This window comes from Abramis brama (assembly GCF_963993115.1).
Source record: "Abramis brama genome assembly, chromosome: 18".
In the NCBI taxonomy this organism is placed as follows: Eukaryota; Metazoa; Chordata; class Actinopteri; order Cypriniformes; family Leuciscidae; genus Abramis; species Abramis brama.
Window position 1 is genome coordinate 30,281,748 of NC_139980.1, and position 26,351 is coordinate 30,308,098.

The 26,351-nt window shown below is 36.0% G+C and overlaps 1 protein-coding gene across 1 annotated transcript; it reads right to left on the reverse strand.

Annotated features, from left to right (window-relative positions):
* Positions 1-151: 151 nt before the first annotated feature.
* mfsd2b (MFSD2 lysolipid transporter B, sphingolipid) lies at positions 152-24,850 on the reverse strand. Its single transcript, XM_084091838.1, has 15 exons — positions 24,747-24,850; positions 24,063-24,240; positions 15,561-15,686; positions 14,552-14,676; positions 9,469-9,592; positions 7,869-7,947; positions 7,495-7,676; positions 6,162-6,252; positions 4,956-5,077; positions 4,527-4,610; positions 4,246-4,329; positions 2,380-2,489; positions 1,642-1,785; positions 1,273-1,449; positions 152-601 (listed from the first exon to the last, which is right to left on the reverse strand). Exons 2-15 carry the CDS (start codon positions 24,231-24,233, stop codon positions 550-552), a joined length of 1,671 nt encoding a protein of 556 aa, XP_083947964.1. The 5' UTR covers positions 24,234-24,240; positions 24,747-24,850; the 3' UTR covers positions 152-549.
* Positions 24,851-26,351: the final 1,501 nt, after the last annotated feature.

Consider the following 26,351-nt stretch of genomic DNA (forward strand, 5'->3'; position numbering starts at 1 on the left):
ACCTTTTTGCATTACCTGATTATTATTTATAGGATTATAATTATTATTTTAGTAAATCTAAAGGATTCTTTGGGCTTATTTAAACAACATACTGTACACACACATACACACATACAGATAGATGCATGAACTACATTAATTCATCCAATTAATATTCAATACTTTTTATTATCATTATTGTATATTTTATTTTTATTAATTGAAATATGTTGAAGCGACGTGAACCAGCACCATTTTTTATTCATCCTGGAATCAAGTCGATTAAAAATATTTATAATCACTATAACATCTTAATATATTATCAGTATATTTTCCCTCAGGAAATCCTTATATATATATATATAATGATATATAATCCATTCATGTCATGTGTATAAATTAGATATATGTGGCTATATGTTCGTGTGAAAATACAGAAACAGACTGAATACAGAAACAAACTGAAATGTTTACATTAAAACATATTATAAATCTCACACAGTGTAATATACACCAACACAACTCATCCCAGCACTGGGCTGGAATATCAGGATCTGCTGTTTGAGGACGTTACGCACTGTTCAGATCAACTCTGAGAGATTTGCAGGTTATGCTCTGGCTTCTGAAAAATAAATTACATATATACATTTTATTATATATAATATATGCCAAAAAAAAAAAAATATATATATATATAAAATAAAACATTTAATTTGTAAAACATAAAAATGCTTCTTTATACTGTATATATATACACACACTACTGTTCAAAAGTTGTTTTATAAAATATTTTTATTTAATCAAAAATACAATAAAAACAGTAATATTGTAAATTATTATTATTAATTAATTTTTTTAAATTATTAATTTTTTTATATTATTTTTCTTTATATTTGAGTGGAAACTGTGATAAAAATAAAGGTTTTATGTACGGTACTTTATTTTTGCTTTTCACAAACGGAACCATTGATAACAGTAACAATATGTTCTACTATTATAAATGTCAGAAACTGATGAATAGAAAGTTTAAAATAACAGCATTTATTTGAAAATGACATTTTTTGTACAATTATGAATGTCTTTACAGTCTCTTTTGATCCAATTTAATGTGACTTTGTGGAATAAAAACATACAGACTCCAAACTTTTGTAATATATATATATATATATATATATATATATATATATATATATATATATATATATATATATATATATATACTTAATATAGTTAAGTAATACTTAAATACATATGGATTATATGTAAGCCTGAAATGTGACACAGGGTCATTACCTGAGCTCTTCCAGGGCGAGTTTGTTTCGTAATCTGACATCCTCGCTGATCGGGTACACCATGAGGATCATGAGGCCTGTGGTGATACAGGCCACCGGGGCGGCGCCGATGAGCAGTTTCAGTGTGTAGACCACTGGAGGGGGCTGTCTGCACGCTCCTGTGTCATAACCAGCAAACCTACAACACCAACAACTGTGCATTCAGCTTTCATGGGATATGCTGCACAAAAATAATCATGCATTTACTAATTTACTGACCGGTTTCCAAATGTCAATGAGCAAAGAAAAAGATCAAATTCTTAATATTACAGTGTTTACACCAGTGGTCTGTCATGAATCATTATTTCCAGAGTAATGAAAGAGTGCTCACTGTAGACAGAGTGTGGACACTCCAAGAGAAATGCCTGCAGCGAACTTTGTGAAGAAGGCATATAGGGAGTAGAAGATCGCCTCGTGTCCCTTCGAGTTGCGGTTTGCCAGTCTGAAGTCATCCACTACATCTGGTAGCATTGACCTGAGCAACAGGAAACACAACACGGCAGAGGCATCATTCATCATCTCGTATTAAACATTGACATTGGTACCATAAAGCCAAATCCTCTTTGTAGACGGCACATAAAAACTGCAATTTGCTCATTTGGGGCCTTTCCAATCAAGCAGAGTCTATCTTTAAAAACCAAAAAATAGCATGACCCTGTCATGAAACCTGTTATTTGGAGATTACTGGTTATTAAACCTATATATGATAGTTAAAGCTTGGCCGGATAAAATAAACGCTATAATACGTTCTTTATGGATCACTTTTAAAGTCGGCATGAAACGCAAGCAGTGATAGTCTACTTCCCTTAGTCTACTAAGGGAATAAAATAATGACAGAATTTTCATTTTTGGGTGAACTATCACCCAACTTTAAATGCATGACATAAACTATATTTATACTACATTTTGAAGAAAATGCTGCTCTTTTCATTGCCGCTGCTTTTTTTTTCATTGACACAGCAAAAACTAATCTACGCATTATTCTGTGAACACAAAAAACACAAAGTATTGGATGCATATTCTTTGTTTATGAATAGTGCAGTATTATATTTCGGTTTGGAAGACTCACCATGGTAACAAGAGAGAAGCAGCCACACTAAGCCCAGACGATACGGCCACAACATATGCCACTATCAGATTAGGGATGAACACCAGCATCACCGTGAACGGCATGATCCACTGTTTCAAACATAGGCATTAAATCATTTAAAGTTGCAATGAGTATGCTTTTAACCTCCAGAAATGTATAATGCATTTGATAAACATTTTAAAATGGCACTACTTCCATAGTGGATGAAAAAATATATCTGTTTTTATTGAGCATTGATGGAGCAACAGATTTTGTGTGAAAAAAAATCATAAAAGCAGTTTGCTTGTTTAAAAATCGTATAAATGTATAAATGTACCCACACACAGGGTAAAACTAGCATGGGGCAAAAGGCACAAACTATTGATACAAATACTTTAGCTAAAATAATATGTTTTTAATAATGTCTAAGCTCATATTTGTTCAAAACAATCACTTTAGCAAAGTTTGTACTGTTTTTGGTTTATTTTGATAAATAAAATAATTCATTTTTGCTTAATAAATATACTGTCTTTAAAATATGTTGATTTTAAAAAACAGAGAAACAAAATTATTTCAAAAAGATTATGAAAGCATTGAATGAGATCCCATAATAATTAAAAAAAATCTTTATAACAAATAAATATGATATTTTATTATATGATACGATTAATGACATATTTTTAAATGATGGTTTCATTATAAATATGGTGATTATCTCTAAGGTGGACACCCAACTTAATATAAATTTACCATCTGAATCTAACCAAGTCATGTCAACAAATGGAAAAGTCAGCTGGCTGTTTATTATCATGTTAATTATTGTGCCTTTAGCCTCAACAGAAGCACTTTTTACCCCAAATACCATACTTTTACATATTCATCTGTTGCTTTAATTACCTTGAACAAAACTAAAATAGTTAACAAGACCTTTGTCTCAAAATATAGACAATAATTTGATCATTTCTCATTTGCTACATAAATCTACAACATTTAAAAAAAAACATTAAATATTAGATCAAATTAGCGCAAAATCAACAATAGTTCGGAAGTTCGGACAAATTTCCACGTGCATCATCAAAAGCGGTTGTTAAAGTCCCCCTGTAGTCAATAATTGTATACCTTAAAACTCATCTTTGATCACCAAAATTACATATTTAAAAGTTGTTTCCTTGAAAATAATTTTGTATGCCTTAAAATAGCTTGAATGTAACTCTACACCCTTGCCTCATTTAGTATGCGCGGTTCTATGAATATGCAAATTAGCCCCACCTCCACTCACTCGCACCAGCTCAGATCCACTTGTTGACGTGATTGGTTACAAGGTAGTTTGTGACGTCAGAAACACCAGCAATTTCTAATTGCACTTTTGAGTCAGTCTTTGGTTCACTGCAGTTTTAAGGACAAAATACTCGGCAATGGTGCTGACTTATGAATTTGCACATGGTTTGTCTTATACACAACATTAAAAGCTTGATTTTCACCACTAAGAAAAGAGCTGTGTTGTGCCATCTAGTGGTTTAAAAGAGAATTAAGTCAAATGTGCCTTTTACCCCGGTGTGCCTTTAGACCTGTTGTACCATAACAGTGGTCAGTGGTCTAGAAAAGGCCATTTATTCAGAATAAGACTAGTTTCCTAACATGGTGACTGCAATTCTGAGATCACATGACCAGCAGAATACTATTGATTTTGATTAGGCCACTATTATCAGACACATTCAGAATAAACACTGCTATATGACACACTATATAGTAAAAAATACCCAATAATTGCTGTTTATAATATGGTAGTATCCTTTGATCATTTATAACTGAATAGTCATGCAAATCACTGATTAAGAAAAAAACACTTGATAAAGTAACAATTACTGTAATGCCGCAGAATGCTGCTGTCTTCTTCCCGAACTTCTCAAGGAACCACTGCCAGAATGGGATACTCACTGCTGCTGACATCTGGGAAGATAGAGAAATTCAGTCTACCCAAGATACACACATTAGAGAATTATAGAGAGCTTTGTCTTCATTTCAACGTCAGCAACAAACAAACAACCGATGACAGGTCAATTGAAATGGATATGCATCAACAATATCTGTTTATTGAATAAAGTTCATGGTGGTGTCAGCTTTTCATGTCTTTATCAGGTACTCACCAGAATTGTCAAAACAATGTTCTGAAAGTGATCTCGAAGCTCCACCGCATACGTGCAGAACAGCACAAAGTTACTTTGTATCAACTGCAAATGGACATATAATACAGTTATAATGATGTCATTAATTAATCCAGCCCAAAACACTGTGATTAAAGGAATAGCTCACCCAAAGATGAATGTTTTTGACTTTCATGTTCATCTGACAAACAGCCCACGGGTTTGGAACGATACGAGTGTGAGTAAATAATGACAGAATTTTCCTTTTTTGGGTGAACTATCCCTTTAAGAAAACCTGAAGGCTACATTCTGGGAATGTATTCAGTTTCAAACATGATGAAACTGTATATGCTGCTAATACATATAATAATTCAGTTACATACAACTGAACGAACTATTGTAGAATGAAATACTGGAGGGAAAGTATGTTACCTGGATGGCCACAGATATGAAAAGGAAAGCTGCCGTCAGAGTGAGGTAAGACCCGTGCTTCATGACCAAAATAAAGCCCTTATGGAAAGGAATGGCTTTGTCCGTTTTAGTAGCGTAGGGATCTAATGCAGATGGAAAAGCGGAGAAAACACAAGTTAGATATGTTTTCTGAGGTACAGTGTGACACTATTATGACACATTTAAACGCAAAAATATATGTTTTAGACACAATAGTTATGCTGCAGTTTTCCATATAATTAAAGAGTGAAAGACACTTTCAAGCAAAGAAAAAAAAGTGCAAAAAAATAAGTCTTCTGAAGCCATTCGGTAGCTTTGTGTGTAAGTTAGAATTCACTTATGTAATTTATATTTATAAATATAATTTGCACTTGCATGTATTCAAACTTGACGCGTATGCCACATTTGAATATAAGTGAATGGATTTTGGTCTGTTTTGTTCTGTTCACACAAAGCTATCATACACACTACTCTTCAAAAATTTGGGGTCAATATGGATGCAAAAACAAGGGTGCATAAATTGATCATAAGTGACAAGAGATTTCTATTTTAAATAAATAATGTTATTTTGTACTTTCTATTCGTCAAAAATAATCCTGAAAAAAGTGCATCATGATTTCCACAAAAAAAAGAAGAAGTTTTTAAAAAGGATAACAACAAGAAATGTTTCTTGAGCATCAAATCATCCATTAGAATGATTTCTGAAGGATCATGTGACACTGAAGACTGAAGTAATTATGCTGAAAATTCAGCTTTTACATCACAGGAATACATTATTTTAATATATATTTAAATAGAAGTTATTTTAAATTGTATTAATATTTCAAAAAATAATTTTTTTTTACTGTATTTTTTTTTTTTTACCAAATAAATACAGCTTTGATGAGCATAAGAGACTTTCTTTCACAAGCAATAAAAAATCTCAAAACCCAAACTTTTGAATGGTTGTGTATCTTCAGAAAACATAGGATATATAGCTGAAAAGTCATTTTTGGTGTGTTTAACAAAGATCAACAACTCCAAACTTCTCTTTAGACTGTATAGAAAAGAGCAGCGTGCATCTCCTCTTGTATTCCACAGAAGGAAGTCATTTGGAAATTTGTTAATTTTTTGGGGTGAGCCAAGCAAACTTTTCCATTCGGATGCAGTGGCAAAACAAATGTATGCCACATGATTACACATGCTCACCATCTCTCTCTTTGACTCCCAGAAACATGACCACCGTACAAACCAGAAACAGCCCACCGATCACTCCGGCAGCGATCATGTACACTTCCTTCTGTAAAGAGAAACAGACCATGAGAAAACAGTCCTGCAAAACGTCTGTCTATCATTTAATTCTATCTTTAATACATCTTAATCTTTGGCTGTAGTTTTATTCCAGTACATGGTTGTCATGTTCCAAATTCATTATATTAATTTGGGTGTAGTGGCTGCTTCAGACTTCGTACTGTATGGTCTTGTAAATTTTAGCGAACTCAAATTAGGTGCAACCCCAGAAAAGAGGAACTTTTCAATCTATTTCCCCCAAACAGGAACTGCTCTGCCCTAAACAACCTCAGGATTGTTTGCTATTTTTCCACGGACCGCGGCAAGCACTTCATTATTGTTCCAGATCAAAAGAGCCGTTTCAGAGGAGACGGTTGGCGCGCCCTTCCATCTCACCGCCTTTCAGCCCGGCCACAGAAGAATGCGCAGTGACACGGTGCGTGTTGGATTGAGCCCGACCGCCTCAGAGAGCTTTAACCAGAGAGTCCAGCTCCAAATAGCTGTGGGCCTTCATGGTTCTCCATCATGGGTTTCCACTATGGAACCCTCAGCCACATCCACAAGCCAAGCCTGTCGGTTCACTCACAAGTCGGTTTTGACTGACATGGAGCTCAGTGGCTCTCGGCTCAAAATAGAGTTATACAGCCCCCAAAACAAGCACATCCATTTATTGATTCTGAGGACTCTGATGAATATAAATTGATCCTCCGAAGGTCAAGCTCTAGAAATCCATACCCAATTAAGTTTTGAAGGGTTTATGGTTGGATGAAATGATGATTGATGATTTCAGGGAAAAACAATCAAAGCATATTGCATTATATTATATTTGAATATATCAACAAATGTTTTAATGAATATAAATATATATATATAGCCGTTGCTGGAAGCCAGTGGTTATAGTGAATAAGTTATCGTAAATCTTTTTAAAACTTTATAAAGCCTTATTTAAAGTCTTACAAAAAACCCATTGCTTCGCTTCAGAAGACATTTATTAACCCACTGAAGTCGTATGGATTACTTTTATGATAGATAGATGCACCTTTTGGAGCTTCAAAAACTCAGGCTCTATTCACTCCCATTATAAAGCTTGGAACAGCCAGGATATCTTTAATATAACTCAGATTGTATTTGGGCTTATACACCTACAATGGCTAGAGGGTGAGTAAATTATGGGCTAATTCTGTTCCTTTAAGTGCAGTGGTTCACTGGAGCACTTTTAGGTGAGTTTTAAACAACTGTGACTGACACGTACAGCATGAAACAGGAAGTCCTGTGATAGCGCCAGGGATCTGATGATCTCTGTGCCACTGCTGTTTGCCAGGTGACCAGTCGTCAGGTTCCGATGCGGACAGTGCTTCAGAGTGTGTGCGCTCGCTACAATCTGACCCTGAATGGCGGCACCGACCAGCGTCCCAAGCACCTCCACCGTCATGCCTGCACATATGCATGCAGAAAAGTGTTAAATCATTCTTTACATTCAAACATATGCAGTTCTCAACATAAGCACTTGGCAAGCATTTATTTTAGGATTATTGGAGCACAATGAAATCACATGTTAATATTCAAGAGCAAATCCAAACATGGGTTCAAAGATGAACAATGTTGTCTGTGTAGCTGTGAGCTTACGGTAAGCTGTAGCAGAGTCTCTCTCTCGCTGGTCGGTGCTCAAGAACATGGTCAGGGCGGAATAAGGCACATGAAAACACTGCAAGAAAGATTAAGAATAAAATACAAGACAAACAGTGATTAAGATGGAAACTGAACATTGACATTTAATGTATTATGAAAATGCAATACATTATTGCACAAAAAAATTAAATACATTTTAATAAATATATGCTTAATGTGAAAAAAATCTCAATATTAAACCAGTGAATAAACAAATTATTTAGTGTAGACTTTCCTAAAAGTTTTTGCTGCGCTTTAGGTTGAGCAAAGATTCAATTTTGGCTGTATTATAGCTTCTTCAGACCAGGTTTTGGTTTCTAGGTTTTTTAAAGCAGTGGTTTTTATAAAAAAAACTGATAATAAAAAGTTATCATGGAGGTTAAATAGGACCACCTATGGTTCAGGCAATAAAATTATTTTTGGTTCTAATTGGAAGCTTTATGTTTATTATTATGGAGCGTTCTGTACGCTCTCATAAGTGATGATCTAAAAAAGGCAAGCAAAATGATGAGTGATCCAAAAGAGCATGTACATTTATCAGTGGTTTCATAACCACTCATCTTTCCCATTTATATTATGTTGTATATAATTCAAAAAAAAAAAAAAAGAAGCTCATAAATCAATGCTATTCATTTTAAGAACAACATGTTCTGTGTAGGCTACTTATAAATGTGAGGTACAAAATCAATATTTATCAAAGTACAGCAAACCTTCCTTGAACTTGCTTACATATTGCAATGCATGCTTACTATAAGTGTGCACTACTGTCAGCTATAGCTTTTCTAATTCTCACGAAAGCCAAGTCAGCACTGCGGCAGACCAACGGCCCAAACGGCTACCAAAATAAATCTAACTACAGAGTGCTTCACCAGCGGTGCTTCTGTTTCTTAAGAGTTCCCCATATTGTCCATTTGACTTCCATTAAGGGTTTTGATTCTGAGTAGCTGGAAGATTGGTTTATTTAAACATAAGCCAAAGCTTAATTATGAAAAACGGACAAATTAGACTCATGTAAACTACCGGTACTACAACCTTCTACATGTACACTAACAGCAGCTGGTGTTTCTCAGCTTTGTGCTTACAGACAATGAAGAACGCTAAAAGAGGAAAGCAGCATTTATCCTCTCTGGTGGTTTTGGGCAGGTTGTACCATGTATTTATCAAGTAGTTAGAATGACTTTTCATTACAGCGTAAACCGATGTGGTCAGAACGGCTTCCCCACTCCAGCACTTATTGGCGGGTTTTTACGGAGGACAGAATGAGCCAAGCCATAGTAACAAAGGATAGAAACACAAATAAATCATGGAAAACTCCATGCAGAGATCAAAGAGGCTGGGCTATAACCACACTCAATTTTGTTGACAAGCATTTTTAGCCAGATTAAATTTACTTGAGAAGCAACACTGCATCAGATACACTACCTATCAATAGTTTAATGGGGTCAGTAGGATTTTTATTTTAAAGAAATGTGTTTTCTTGTTAATCTATAAACGATTATTTACCATTAAATTATAGTACAACTCTAAGAACATCAAAGCAAATATGCTGGATACTTACTGTGATGAGAGTTTGGTAGAGACAGTAAAAGCCCAGATACCAGATGAACCTCCCATTGGTAAAAGGTGGGACAAACCAAAGGTAGAAGTAAGAGACCACCACAAATGGAGTGCAGCCCACCATCCTGGAGGAGAAAAAGGACACAAAAGTCTTAATGCAATTAAGTGTAAAAAGACAAAATGTCAATAGCACTTTATTTTTATAGCCCTGTTCTCAATTAACATACTATGTACTTATTATAGTACTTACAATAACTAGGTAATAACTAGGTAGTAATCCTGAACCTACCCCAAAACCTAACCTTAACCCATGTAGTACTTTCTTGGATAAGTACACGTGAGTGCACATACTGTAAAACAAAGTGCAACCAAAATTGTTTATTATTTAGTGATGGTGAGCTACCAATGTCCAATTTTACAACATTAAATAGATAGATAAATTAGATCATTTGAGTATGATTATCAGTATGCACATGATTAAGAATGTGAAAACAAACAAATGTTTTTGGGACAATATTTCGGGCAAAAGTAATCTGGTCACAGGAAGTGCTAGAAAGGAAAATGAACTATATAACATTGCTAAATTTGCTAAATAACATTGTCTTCAATAGATGTCCTGTGGTTGATCTCCCATTTCAGCTTCTGAACTAATCAATATAACCCACAAAGGGCAGCTTGAGTATCATCTTAAAGCTACAGTGCACATTTATAGCAGGTTTGTGTATGTGTATCAGTGTTGTCTCTGTTTGTATGGACGCTACAGCAGACTGAAGGAATGAACATCTAAAACAGTGAATCGCACACCGACAGTCTTATTCTGACGAAGTCGTCTTTACAGAGTGAAGCTGGACGTGGGGAATGTGTTGGCCATATATAATTCATACTGATACAAGTCTTGCATACCATTATGAGAGAGGCATTCAGCTGGAGGGTTGAGAGGATTTCAAATGAAATGAATGTGCCCCTCAGCAATTTATCCCCATATACCAGCAAAATTATATATTCTACACTTTTGTAGATTTTTTAAAAGTGCAATCTATCCATGGATTCTTAAGGGAAAAGCTGTACAAGAAATATACTTTATGTAAAGAAAGTATGCAGATGTGAATGTTTGGCCAAAACATTGAAATACCTTTACATGTATTAACCATTAAATGTGTTTGTCACCTTACTTGTTAATCAGGTAAAGATGAGTTGATAGATAGATAGATAGATAGATAGATAGATAGATAGATAGATAGATAGATAGATAGATATGTAATGTACATCAACGAATGGGTTCCCGGATCTTTACCGAATACTGACTCGTTCAGGGATGGCGTGAACGTGTGAGTTCAAGGTTGTTGTTTTATTTATTTTTATGGTTCATTAAAAAGAACTGGTTTACAGGAGTCAATTTCCATGAATCAAACATCACTGCTCACTCTGTTCATTGTTGTGTGCACTGCAGGAAACATTGCACAAGCTCTAACAAGAAGAAATCTGGCGAACCCGCAAATGGACGTACACAAAGCTTTCACAACTAGTCACAGTCTATAGCCCTGTTTTCCATATCTCTCTTTGACTCATGAGCGAGACTTGTCCCACAGTAAAGCAACCGTTGCTGAATGCTGAATTCAGGTGGTTGGCTTTCATACTAAATTACGTGACCTTGTCAACTCTAGAACTATCACAACCCTGTTCCTGTAAAGAAAACCTCAATGTTTGGTCAGGGACTTTCTAAGCAGTTTACCCTGGACACACTGACCTCTGTGCCACACTGCTTTTCACTTTCACAGAGGATAAACAACTGTGAGCAAACAAGCAACAGAGAACAGGGAGGTAAAGAGAGTGGCCAATTCTGGCACAGTCCAGATGCCACTACTGTAGTGTGGAGCAACTTCTGTGTGCCCTGCTGATTGTTCGGACACACAAAGAAGCCACCGTTCAGGAGAGAGAGAGAGAGAGAGAGCAGGACAGATGGGTTCATGTGAATGGAGAGAGCCAGACGGTACGGAACCTGGGTGTGCTCTTTGATACCAATCTTTCATTTAATTCTTCCATTTTAAAAATATATCTAAATTACGTCATATGCTCTCAGTGACAAATGCGGAACAATTAGTTCATGTGTTCATGACCTCAAGGCTAGATTATTGTAATGCTCTTATGGGTGGTTGCCCTGCACGCTTAATAAACAAACTACAGCTGGTCCAAAACGCAGCAGCTAGAGTTCTTACCAGAACCAGGAAGTATGACCATATTAGCCCGGTTCTGTCAACACTGCATTGGCTGCCTATTAAACATCATATACATTTTAAAATATTGCTGATTACTTACAAAGCACTTAATGGTTTAGCTCCCCAGTACTTGAGCGAGCCCTTAACGCATTATAGTCCTTCAAGGTCTATTGCGATCTCAAAACTCTGGCCAGTTGATAATACCTAGAATATCAAAATCGACTGCTGGCGGTAGATCCTTTTCCTATTTAGCACCAAAACTCTGGAACAGTCTTCCTAACATTGTCCGGGAAGCAGACACACTCTGTCAGTTCAAAGCTAGATTAAAGACACATCTCTTTGACCTAGCATACACATAACACATTATAAACTTCTAAAATTCAATGTTAGGCTGCACAGATTAGGTCAGCCGGGAACCGGGAACATTCCCCATAAATCCTGATGTACTCGTTACATCATAAGAAGAATGGCATCTACGCTAATATTAGTCTCTCTGTTTATCCCGAGGTTTACCGCAGTCCGCCGGATCCAGACCGTATCCAGATCTGATGAAGGACCTGAGCCTGGACACAACGACAACGCAGTCCTGAAGTATCAACTAGTCTCTCCCCTGTGAAGGCCTCCTTCTCCTTCCCTTTACCTCTGTACAGATAAAACTGATTCCAGTTCACATGAATATGCGGAAGTGATAAATAATTCTGTATTATACATTTTTAAGGCCAGACAAGTAATTTGTTGAGGTCAATTTGTAAAGAAAGTACAAGACTACACGCCAGCACACATATATATTCAAACGCGGATACCTGTAGGCTAAACACGTAATACGCATGTGCACGCCGACATGGTTTTCACAGGTTTGCGTTTTTAAAGCTTGCGCAGAGATAAAAAAAAAGGCTTGCACCTTGTAACCTATTTCAAGGTTTGCGTTCTCGAGCCACCAGGCACTGTTTTGTGCGGATGAGCGGGCAGGAGCGCGTTAAGGGTTTTCTGTTAGAACGGTGTCATGTTAGCGGCCCCTAAGTTAATAACTAATGATCTTTGCAATGGAAGTGAATCAATCAAAACTAAATTTAGCTGGACAATAAATTTATTCTAGGAGCTGCTGTAAAGCCAAAACAATCTCTGTTACAATTTCCTATTATCACTGTAAAGCTGCTTTGAAACAAGCTATATAGTTAAAAGCGCTATATAAATGAAGGTGCCTTGACTTGACTTGACTATGTAAGGTGCTGAATGTGAATGTGAGATGACCTGATATTTTAACTTTGGGAGCAAAGTAACCTGAGGGAAAAAAGTCTGAGACCGCTAGTTAAAATGCACTGATAAAAATGATTCTGTGTTGAAGTAAATACTATAGAAAAAAACTAATGTAATTTCTACATTGAAGGAAAAAAAAGAAGAAGTACATTTTATATTATTACTCAATTCAAGCTAGTAGAAATTAAAGTATATTTTATTTGGAATTGTTTGTTATGTTTAAAATGGTGCTTCGAGTAAGTATCAAAGTTATAAAATTAAGTAAAACCTACTGAACTTTCTAATACTGTCGATCATTCACTGGGGCAGAAATTGTTGAAACAAAGTCTAACTGGCCAAGTTAAATTGACTTATTGTTGTTAATTCTACATAACTTAGTTAAGCAGTTTTTACTTAATTCCATACATGTGAAATTTACTTAAAAATATGAGTTCAAAAGAAAAATTTTGGGACTTTGGGACTGTACACACAAAAAAGAACAATAAAACATATAAAAAATATATAATAAAACGATACAAGATCTTTTAAACATTAAAATATATCTTTCCAGATTTAAAAAAGAAAAGAAAAAATTAAACGTTTTTAATGAACGTAATGAAAGTGTTACCCCAAAAATGCATACAAATAAAAAAAGAAGAAGTTTTTTTTCTATAACTCAGCTTACTCACAACTTCCCTGTTTCTGGAACAGACTTTATATGTTTGTGGTATTACATAATTTCTTTGTACGTCAAAGAAAGAGATTTAGATTTAAGTGTCCGATAAACGTTAAGAGCTGCACTGAGCTTCCACAACATTAACATGAGAGTTAAAAGAGGTCAAAAACCTGTGCTTTAAGAAAATCACAATGACTACGTAACTAAAACCAAAAGAAGCATCAGAGAAGAAATTTCAAGCGTGATGCCGATAGGATGAGTAATTTAGCAGAATTCCCCCTTTTAAAAGAGAATGTGGAATCTGTAAATCAACATATTGTCTTTGTGTTGGCACGGCTTTAGCATAATAAACACTGAGACACACCAGAAGGCCCACATGGGCATGGCTGAGATGTTCTGCAGTGATTCTCTGAAAACAAACCCTAACTACTTCCTCCCGGACACTATGATGTCACATCAGAGTGTAATCAGAACTTCCTGTCCACTCACATCTTGGGCATGTCGTCACTTTAATCTCCTGAGACATCCACAAGCCCATTTTAAGAAGCCTTCAACCTTCAGAAACCTGTTTGTTACTTGCTTAGATGTAATTTGTTTGAATATAGGCTAGTGCTATTTCGACTAAATCCTGAATTAAAGGCAGGAATACACAACTACACAACATCTGAACAGATATTAAAACACTAGGCATCATACACTTGTTTGAAATTCTTCAACTGGATGCTACAAATCGGATTCTATGCCCATTATTTTCTGTAAAAAAATGTTTTAACTGCTGAAAATCTGCAGACTTGCTCTGATTTTCTATGTTAATATTTGAATATTCTTGCCTTTCCCATCAGGAAGCAATACATAAAAAATAATTTAACATGAATGGCATGCCTTTAGTATGAGAAAAACAATAGGTGCACTTTCAAACACACTGCTTCATTCACCAGTTCTCATACGTCACTCACCATGGCATGAGTCGTCCAATCTTTGTCCATTTACTCTTGGTAATGAAGAATCCCACAATGGGGTCAGCAACTGCCCCCCAAGCCTTACCGACGAACAACACCATGGAGGCCTGGAACGGGTTAATCTGTCAGGAGAAGAGAAAGTGAACATCTAGGCCTACATTAATAAATACCATCAAACCTTATGTTTTATTCATACTGTGTGGTTCTTGCAAATCAGAACAAGAGCAGAATCATTAACACAAGTTGAATTATTTTTGGCTTCTGTTTCAATTAATCAAATAATGAATAGGGTGCTATTCTGTGATTAATATGCTCTATTAAAAATCCTATCCTCAAGTATTACATTACAGTAAAAAAGCCTAGTTTCCGAAACCTTCCGAGTCTCAAAAACGAAGAAATGCAATTTTCTTGAAATTACACAAAAACCCATGTCAGACCAACAGGATTGCACCAAGTGTTGTCCCAACTAGGCAAAACGAGTTGTCTGAACAAAGAATTTCATATTGCTGAAATGTTAAACATTTGTGAGTTCCCAGCATGCATTGCACTCTGAATAAATGTATAGATTTTTTTTCCCATCATTTTCCATTTGTTGATTGTCACTGTTTGTGAGGTTTGTGTGTCAAGTGTTGAGGCCTACAGTATGTTCAACCATTTAAAACTATATTTTGGATATCTTTGCTTTGCTATCTTTGTGTAGAAGAACAGTCATCCTACATAGTTCACTAAACATGTTAAGTATCCTATAAGACCATTTACTGTATATGGCTATTATAACAACACAATTATCTCGTTATTAAATGAAAATAAGAACAAGAAATCTGTTGTTGTCTTGACAAATGTATTGGCTGAATGAGGCATTTTGCATTTAGAGAATGAACAAATAAAATTAAAATATTGACAAAAAAAGAGTTGAGAGAGCTCAAGTTGCCTTGGATTTTCAAGTTCTCCATTTATTTTTTTACAGTGTGGCTTCATATTTTATTAAAATACCCAGAGATCTCACCTGTGCAATGTCAAGTAGATATATCTGAAGGAAGAATGCTGTTGCGCTCCCGGCGACCTGATTCGGTGCTCCTCCGATGGCGAAACATAGCTTGCTACAAACAGTGAGTTTCTGATCCAGATGAGTCTGAAATAAAAAGTCTTGGGGTCAGAAAAATAGATGCAACCACCACAAATACTGTTTTTTTTGTGTTTTTTGGAGAGTGCAAGGCCATCCTGTGTTTATAAGGTTAAATTTGGAAGCTGCTCCATTCTTACTGTGCCATTGCAAGTTTCATTTTCAAATATTTCTTTATTTATTCAGTCATTTTTTTACATTTTTTATTCAGCAATCATTTTCTTTGATGTTGACGCTCTCTCTCTCTCTCTCTATTTAATATAATTTGTGTACATATATATATATATATATATATATATATATATATACATACACACACAATTTTCCACCTTATATTGATAGTAGCAGCAGAGCCATAAAAACCACCATAAACATGCAAATAGTTAAATCTCTCAAATAATGTGCTGTGAATTATATAATGGTGTTTTCACCTTTTAATTTTCAATTTCTTCAAAGTAATTTTTCTGGATTTGATGTAGTCGGTCAGTACTTCATTAGGTTCTAGGAGTTCCTTTATTGAGGTTTTTAGGTGATAATCACAGCATCTGTCTTTGAGCAGTCGGTTCAGAGTTTCTGTTTTCTCCATTACGTGGGTGGGATAGTTCGAAGGACCCTCAGTCCCGAAACCACAGGAAATATTTAATCCAGATGCTTCCACTGCTGTGAGTGACAGGCTATTTGATCACAGAGAACACCCTTAAAATAACGGTTCTTCAAAGCTTCTTTCAAGGAATGATTTTTTCAGTATATATTTCTTAAATTGCTATATAGTTCTTTAAAGAAGGGAAAAAAGTCTGTAATAAAAGTGTCTGTAAAAATGTCCCCATATTTTGAATTACACATTATAAAGTGTTGTTTCTTAGGGTTAAAGAAAATGTCTGTAAACTTTTGACTGATGTCAAGAAAATTACCATTAGCTTTTCTGTGCTTCTACATCTGTGTTTGTTTTTTTACAGTCGCAGGTAACAAAAAATATGTTCTAAGAATGTTGTGCTACCATTCCCATTAGGTTATGAAAATAATTGAAATGAATGTTCGCTGAACATTGAAAACATCCAGTTTTTTTAAACGTTTCAAAAAACTTTTTTTTTATGTGAACATTAAAGGGTAACTCTCGCCAAAATGCAACCTAGGGTCTACCCGAGGCAAACTTTCGTTTAAAAGCATAATTAGAATGGAAACGCCACTTTTAAGTTTGACCGTATTTTTGTTTTCGGTCGAATTGCTTTTTGAATGGGAGTGCTTGGGGCACGACTATGATAGCATCAAAAATGGCTATTTTTAAAACACTAAGAAGGCTCGACACAACATGAAACTTTGCTCGAAGTATCACCAGGGGCTCTACACATGAACTCCAGCATTGAGAACATTGTTTGTGTACACAGAGTTTACTAAAAAGGAGGATTTTGAACAACTCACTGTAGCTGTGTCCGCCGGCATTTTGACAGTCAAAAATAGTCGATCTCCGAATGTGAATGAAGTGACTCTGAATTTTAGTATTGCTTCTTATATGAGCATCCTATAAGGTCAATATTGATTTTCACTAACGACAAAACAACAAATTATCCACTAAGCTTTAGGAGCTTTCCATCTTTACTCTCCTCCCTGTTACGTTGCACTCGGAGATCGACTATTTTTGACTGTCAAAATGCCGGCGGACACAACAGTGAGTTGTTCAAAATCTTTCTTTTTAGTAAACTCTGTGTACACAAACAATGATCTCAATGCTGGAGTGCATGTGTAGAGCCCCTGGTGACACTCCGAGCAAAGTTTCATGTTGTGTCGAGCCTTCTTAGTGTTTTAAAAATAGCCATTTTTGATGCTATCATAGTAGTGGCCCAAGCACTCCCATTCAAAAGGCAATTTGACCGAAAACAAAAATACGGTCAAACTTAAAAGTGGCATTTCCATTCTAATTATGCTTTTAAACGAAAGTTCGCCTCGGGTAGATTAACAAAAAGACCCTAGGTTGCATTTTGGTGAGAGTTACCCTTTAATGTTCTGTGCTAGACTAACTGAGACAGAACCTGCATAGTGTTTCTCTATTGTTGGTTTAAATGCTTCTATTGCTCTCCTCAATTGTATGTCGCTTTGGACAAAAGCATCTGCTAAATGATTACATGTAAATGTAACGTTCTTTGAGAACAATATGGAAACGTTACTTTTAAACGTTCTCTAAAGTTGAAAATAAACAGATTTGGGACGACATGAGAGTAAGTAAATGATAAAGAATTTTCATTTTTAGTGGAACTATTCCTTTAAAATGAAATCACATCACTTAACTGCACTTGCCATTCAAAGGAACCCGGCAATGACACAATGGAAGCAACACGGGTGTAGTGAGTGACTTCTCTTTACCGAAATGATTAAAGAAATGCATACGTTTTGAGTGGCTTTCTGAATGTAAAGTGTTTCACACATTAAAAATGACACTCATCCCTTGGAAAACTCTGTGGATAAGGCAGAGTAAATGTGTGTTTTTGAGGGTGTGTATGTGTATGTGTGTGTGTGTGTGTCTGCATATGTGCGGTGTGTGAGTAGAAAACGGAGGGGAGATCCTTTCAACACATAAAAGGGAAGTCAAACCGCCGCTTAGAGCCATATATTTATGAGAGAGATCTCGGAGACAGTCAGACAGACATTTGGTGCTGAAAATACTACAGAAGTCAAACACTCCTCTTTGAGTTGTTAACTCATTCATCCGCTCAATCAAAGCCGGTGTTTGGCGTCTCCAAGCCAACGTGCACTCTGGGTACCCTCGCAAAAAACACAACCACAGAGGGCAGGACCGATCGCTCTTCAAAAGATGCTGTAATTAACTCACTGAATTCCCCCCTCACGTTCTTAACTTCACCATGATGAAAAAAAGATGAATGACTTCTGAAATCACAATTTAGGATGTTAAAATGTAATTATTCGGATCACTCAGGCAAGAAAATCAAAAGATCAGAGAGTTCACCCAAGTCTGTATAATCTAAATTCTGATGCTACTGAACAACAATTATGCCTCTAAAAGAGGAAAAGTAAGAGGATTTGATGGTGCTAAAGTGTGAAATGAATCAGGAAGATTGTGAGCTTATAGGCAGATACTGCTCTAATTCTGGTTTATCTGTTAAGCATCACTATTGCACACTGTGAGCTGAACAAACCAGTACAAAGTGTTGTGAAAAAAAACAAACAGTACTTTTGTCTTGTTTTCTGATAAGAATATCACAACACTCTTAAAACTAATATATTTGAGAAGCAGAAGTGTACAAAATAAAATAAAAACTGGCTTTAAATTACATTTTTCTTATTTTTAACACATTGGCAAATAGTTTTCCCCTTTTTTTAAAGCATAAACCTCACTTGTAAATATACATGTATAATAAAAGTTTGTATGTAAGTTTGTACAAATAAATGTATGTATAGTATGTATATATAAACTTTTATGTTAGATGTGATTAATCATGATTGATCGATTTGACAGCACTAATATTAATACTTTTATATTTTTAATGGAAAACCAGACAAAAATACTGGCATGAGGTATGCTAATACTTTTTGGAACAAATGGATGATTTTCAGCAGTCAGATGTTAAAAAAATTGCAAAAAGAAAATCAGACTTTCACTGCCGTTTAAAAGTTTGGGGTCAGAAAGGTTTTTAGCACAAATCCCTTATCGGCAGAGCTGCATTTACTGGATCAGAAATAAAGTAAACACAATAATACTGTAAAGTAGCCTACTATTGCGATTTAAAATTTCTGTTTCCAATTTTAAATATATTTTAAAGTATAATTTATTTCTGTGATACAAACTGAATTTTCAGCATCATTACTCCAGTCTTCAGTGTCACACAATCCTACAGAAATCATTCTAATATGCTGATATCCTGCACAAGAAACATTTCTGATTATTATCAATGCTGAAAACATGATGTTTTTATTCAGCATTTATTTGAAATAGAATTATTACAATATAAAATTATAATAATATAATATATTCTATTATAAAATAATATAATTTTTTGTAACAATATAAAAGTTTTTACTGTAACTTTTGATCAATTTCATCCTTGCTAAATAAAACTATTAATGTCTTTTAAAACAAACAAATTTTTAAAAAAAACGTAACCACCTCTAAAACTTTTGAACGGAAGTGTACATTGAACAAAGGACTCAGAAAATCTTATTGTGGGATCTGTTGACTTGGATTGGTAGACAACGTCGCAACACACCCCGCCCGGAGACCATCCACAACACTATAGCATCATGGATCGCTCGAATTCTCACAAAGTTTATTTTTGCTGCTGTTATCATGATAGACACAAACAGGAAGTCGTTGAGTTGAGACACAAAATATCTGACTTCCTCACAGATTGAAAACAGCAAAAGCATGATAGCAGCACAGAAGTGTGGGAAGACAGATTAAATATACAGCTGACATGAGGACCAAACTTTCCTTTTGGAATTTTGTCTCACAAAGCTTGTCAAGAACACGTTTGGGACATATTTTACCCCAAAATCTAAATTAGAAACGTATTATTCTTCTAATACACTCACCGGCCACTTCATTAGGTACATTGCTAGTACCGGGTTGAACACCCTTTTGCCTTCAGAACTGACTTAATTCTTTGTGGTATAGATTCAATAAGGTGCTGGAAACTTTTTCTTTTCTTTCAGAGATTTTGGTCCATATTGACACGATAGCATCATGCAGTTCATGCAGATTTGTCGGCTGCGCATCCATGATGTGAATCTCCCGTTCCAGCACATCCCAAAGCTGCTCTAATGGATTGAGATCTAGTGACTGTTAAGTGAACTCAACGTTATGCTCAAGAAACCAGTTTAAGAAGATTTGAGCTTTGTGACATGGCGTGTTATCCTGCTGGAAATAGCCATTAGAAGAAGATGGGAACACTGTGGTCATAAAGAGATGGACATGGTCAGCAACAATACTCAGGTCGGCTGTGGTGTTTAAACAACGCTCAATTGATGTCAAGAAAATATCCTCACATGCACCATTACACTACCAGCACCAGCCTGAACCGTTGATACAAGACAGGATGGATCCATGCTTTCATGTTCTTTACACCAAATTTTGACGCTCCCATCTGATTGATGCAGCAGAAATCGAGACTCATCAGATCAAGCAATGTTTTTCCAATCTTCTATTTTCCAATACTGGTGAATTATAGCCTCAGTGTTCTGTTCTCAGCTGACAGGAGTGACACCGGTGTGTGTCTTCTGCTGCTGTAGCTCCTCTGCTTCAAGGTTCAATGTGTTGTGCATTCAGAGATGCTCTTCTGCAGACCTCGGTTGAAACAAGTGTTTATTTGAGTTACTGTTGTCTTTCTATCAGCTCAATTCAGTCTGGCCATTCTCCTCTGACCTCTGGCATCAACAAGGTATTTTCACCCACAGAACTTCTGGATATTTTCTCTTTTTTGGACCATTCTCTGTAAACCCTAGAGATGGTTGTGCGTGAAAAACCCAGTAGATCAGCAGTTTATGAAGTACTCAGACCAGCCTATCTGGCACCAACAACCATACCACGTTTAAAGTCACTTAAATCGTCATTCTGATGCTTGAACTTCAGCAGATCGTCTTGACCATGTCTACATGCATAAGTGCCTTGAGTAGCTGCCATGTGATTGGCTGATTAGATATTTGCGTTAAAGGTACACTGTGTCGTTTTTAAAGTATTTTATTAGCTAAAATCAATGTCTTTATTCATAAATATGTCCTCATTGGTGTAAAGTTACCTCTGCCAATGATCTGACTTATCCTCGTAAGCGAAGAATCTCTTATCTTTATTTACATTGGACGGGTAAGTCCAAGGAGGCTTCCATGTCGTTCAGCCATTTTGAAAAACTATAATAGCAGAGAGGGACAAAAAGCACTAGGCTACCTCAACGCGCTTCCACAACGCTTTTTCATTCAGAGCCAGCGTCACGTGACTGAAACCAGTTGAAACGGACAAGGAGATCAGTGAGAGGCGCTTGTACAAATTTAAAAGGCTGCACTGCACGGTACTTCATAATGCAGGATCATACTTATGGCGAGCCACCGGAGAAGGAATCCTCGTCGCCAAAAAAGCAGAAAATTTAATTTAAAAGGAAACGTGACCGGCCAATTCAAAAAACGAGGGTAAATATTGGGATAGCTTTTCCCAGTTGGAAAGAGCTAATGAAGGAGAAAGACTTTGAAAGGGACTGAAGTTGCCTGCTTTCTTCTCGACAGTTAAGTCAATGTTACGGTCTACAACGGTAAGCTTTTTTTCATTGCTTGGTTGTGTAATTCATTATATAGGCAGCATTGCAGTAGAACATGTATAGTTAAACTCGATGAAGTGCTATTGGAAGACATGTTGCCATAGCTTCTTGGTACATAACGGCTACCGTAGTTGCAACACGCATTTGAAAAAACGAAGCGCTAGAGAGCACTATTCGTTTGAATGCAAAATACAATTTCACCGCTAGATGGGAGAAATTCCTACACAGTGTGCCTTTAAACAAGCAGTTAAACATATATATAGTGACATTATTTTCATGATAATAAGCACATATTTTAAGAGGGAAACATGCTTAATAATCAAAAAAATTGTCTCTTTTTTCCATCTGATTTTTACGGGTGAAATGTGACTCGGACCCATGATGACTCCATGATGTTTGTGAGATTCAACTACACTCTTTGTGCTTAGCCTACTTTCTCAGAGTTGCTGCTCTAAGCTGCTTTTCCCTGTGTATGTTTGCGTGAGGATGAATCTAGATGATATAATAAAGGGTTTATGGCTTCATGCCCAGCGGGATTTAAAAAATGCATTTTATCATTACACTTGCAATGTCAAATTGACCCTGGACTTTCACCTCCAATCTGAATGCGATTTTTTTTTCTTGTGCAAAGAGTATGAAAAACAATATCAAGCTTGCAAAACCCAGACACGCAAGTGTAGCAATAATTTTTTCATGACTTTTGAGGCAAATGTTCTCTGATGGAGTCTCAGTGGATTCAGACTGCATGAAACAACTGGTACATTGGTCTGTACAAACACGCCCGAGAGTCAAGTTAACCATAGTAACATAATAGCTCTTTATCAAGACATTCACATTGGTGATCACATGAATCCATAGTAAATCTCACAAAAGGTTTGAGAAGTAATACAATTTTCTTGAGGCAGCCTTTACTTTTGTAGTGGTACAGTGATAGTATCAGGTAATACCATGGTACTTTAATATATATACCATGTTACTAAATGATTACCATCATCATGCTACATGATAATTATTTACAAGCTATTTCAAACAATACTGTGGTTAAGATACAGTATAACAAAGGTATTATCGTTAACATGTCCAAAAAAAATCCATGCTAAAAGTGAATCCCCTTCCATTTCAACTTTAAATCTTTAACCTTCCACTATGAGAGTCTCCGTCTTTCCTTTTTGTAAAGGCGTGCGTGAGAACAAGAGCTCCATTAGTGTGTTTTCCATACATTATTGACACACGTCTGCCATTTTCAGGGTCAGCGCAGAAGAACAGCACAGACTTTATTTCACTTGACAGATCATCCCTGACATTTTTTTTTTTTTTTTCACAGATGAAGGTCATATTGCTTCCAGATCTGTCTACAAATATTATGCTATCTTTAATTTTAATAGAAAAAAATGCCAATATTTGCTGTCTGACTGCATTTACATGTCAAGGAACATGCAAGCAAGCAATTATTACAGTGATCTCTCCAAAAACTCAAATATTCATATACTTAATCTATAACACTCAATTGTGATAATGACAGGGACAAGCTTTTCATTTACTTTCAATGCACATTATATCTATTTCTAACCCAGATGATAATACACTGTAGTCTGTGGCTGTGAAAGGAATTCAGTTCTGATTACAGAAGTGATTTTTTGACTGGTGCAATGGTTAAACTCAAATGTAATCTTGTAATATACAACTTAAAAATACAGTTTGTGTCTTTACAGCAGTATGTACTTGTGGGTTTAACTGTCTGCCTGTCAGTGCTACGCCTAAGCAGCCTTTGGGCATGTGTGTTGGTAAAGCACCCATTCCACACAAACATTCCATGTGCTCATTAAAACATGCCATTCCACATACTTTCATAACGTACAGATCCAGAAACGTTCAGACCGGTATCATAACACAAATACGTGTATATTGGCACCTGTTCCCCCCTACTGAGTGTTCATCAACTCCAAAGTCCACAATACAGTTGATACTGTTATTTTTACACTCAAAAAATAATTAATTAATTATTTTTTACTTGACCATTCATTGATATACATTTAGATTGCAAGCTGATTTAAAAAGACACTGCAATTTGCACATAGCTCACAGTTTAACACAGAAAAAAGAGAAAGAAGTGAGCATCACATTGCCTTACCTGTGGTGGTATCTTGGTGAAAGAACTTTCAGAGTGCTTCATCATGACTTTATCCCCTGATGTGACCCGGGCTTTCTCCCCCTTTGCCATGGCACCCGGTGTGACGGGCACAGAGACAGCAGCTGAACTCTCTGGCTTCTCAGAGCTGGCTACAGCTGTGCCTGCGTCCATTCACATACTGCAGCAGCGAGAGGATGGGCAGGGTTAGATACAGATGCTTCCCAGCTGTCACTCACAGATATGAGCCAATCACAGTCCTCGCTCTACCAAAACAAGCTGCTTACCTGAACCGGATAGCCTACATTCCTATGCTGTCACAAAGACACTAAAACACTAAATAAACTCATATGCAAAGTAAGAGTTCATTAAGGTTTTTTTTTTTTTTTTTTTCAGGTACTGAATAAATTAATATTATTAACATAAAACATCTAATGGTCACTTTTCCAGCAGAAATACTTTTAGTTCATTTAATGCAAAAAATAATGATTTGTTTTCCGTGCATTTTTGATATCAAGCAACATATTCATTTGATTAAATAAATATCGAGTGCACATACACACAAAATGAAGAGACATAAGCATAGATAGATAGATAGATAGATAGATAGATAGATAGATAGATAGATAGATAGATAGATAGATAGATAGATAGATAGATAGATAGATAGATAGATAGATATCTAACCTGGGTGATGCGGTGGGATGCACATCTGCTGCAGCGGTGGATGAACTGCGGGTTAATTCCTTCACACACAAACACACACTCATTCTGCAGCAGCTCGTTCTATAGTAGTAATCACAAACAAGCGCGCCCCCTGCAGGACACCAAAGGCAACTCACAGGATCCTACATCTAGTTGAGACAGCATAACGCTCTTAATAAACTCCAGGTTACACAGGCCAAAGTAAAATGAAGTGACCAGTAGCAGCTCCTGATTGTAAATTTAGGTAGGGCAGATAATAAGCGCTAGTTTATGTTATACAGTTTGTAAGCTTTATTTGTACATGCAGACACACAGTACATTTTGGCAGAGGTCTAGTGTCCTTGTGTTATTCAGCCTGAGGGTGGCGCTCTTGGCAGGCTTTAAGGACACACAACACACGCATAAGTGCTATCTTATACAATACATTTCCTTAGTATTTATTGCCTCAGAATGTTGTTTTAGAATATAACAAGTTGTGAAGGTAAAGTGAGGAAAAGAAAGTCATGTCTAATCTCCGAACAAACATAAACAAAACAGAACTGAGCACGTTTTAACCATAGACTGTAAAAAAAGACTAAAACCAAACCATTTAAACTAATGGATTTGTACTTTCATTAAATTGATATGCTAATTCACAGAACAGACATGGAACTAGTAACTGACCTGATGGAGACTAATATACACATATCTGAAGCAGGTTGATATCGTCTTGGTCTGGACTGGAGCGAGGTTTACGTAAGGTAAAGTGAAAATAAGCGGGCAGTCTGAAATCTGCCCAAATGCGCTAAATTAGAACGCGCTGCAGTTCCATTTTTCACCACAAATTTACATTGGGAAAATTGTGGGGCGCTGTAGAGCTGGCCAGGGCTCAGGCACCCTCTGCCCGGATTATACTGTAATAATACATGCCTGGCAAAGCCATACGCAAAATTTTGACATATACTGCTCACTTTACGGCTAAAATAGTCTAAATGCAAATATTTTAATATGCAGAATGCTAAACACATTTACAATTATTAATATAGATAATACATCATGATACAATATATTAATATTTATACAGAGGTCTATGTTTTGGATTAATATTTTGGTGGGACTCAACTGCCCTTACAGACACGCGGCTGGAATAAAATAAATAAACAAATAAATAAATAAAGCAGCATGACATTAAAAACAATTATTAGCATATAGGCATTTGATATAAATTAGTGTTTTGAAATAATAAACATAAATAAATAAATACATAAAATAAAAACATATATATTGAAGATGCAAAAAAAGAAATGTACCCTTTTCAGTATACTATATATTAAATGAATAACAATTATTGCACGTGCACCTGTGGAATAGTCCTTTGAGGTCCGAGTTAGCTTAGGACACTAAAGAGATCTTTCCACGGACTCTGAAAAACACCAGGGATAAAGAAGCCCAGGGTCCTTGATCACCTGCATGAGGACTGCAGATGTGGCCAGAGCAATAACTGCAATGTCCATAATAATGTAAAACGCCTAAGACAGCTGATCGTCCTCACAGTGCCAAACCATGTGTCCCCCAGACGTATTGTTTGAGAATGTGCAAGTACCTTGG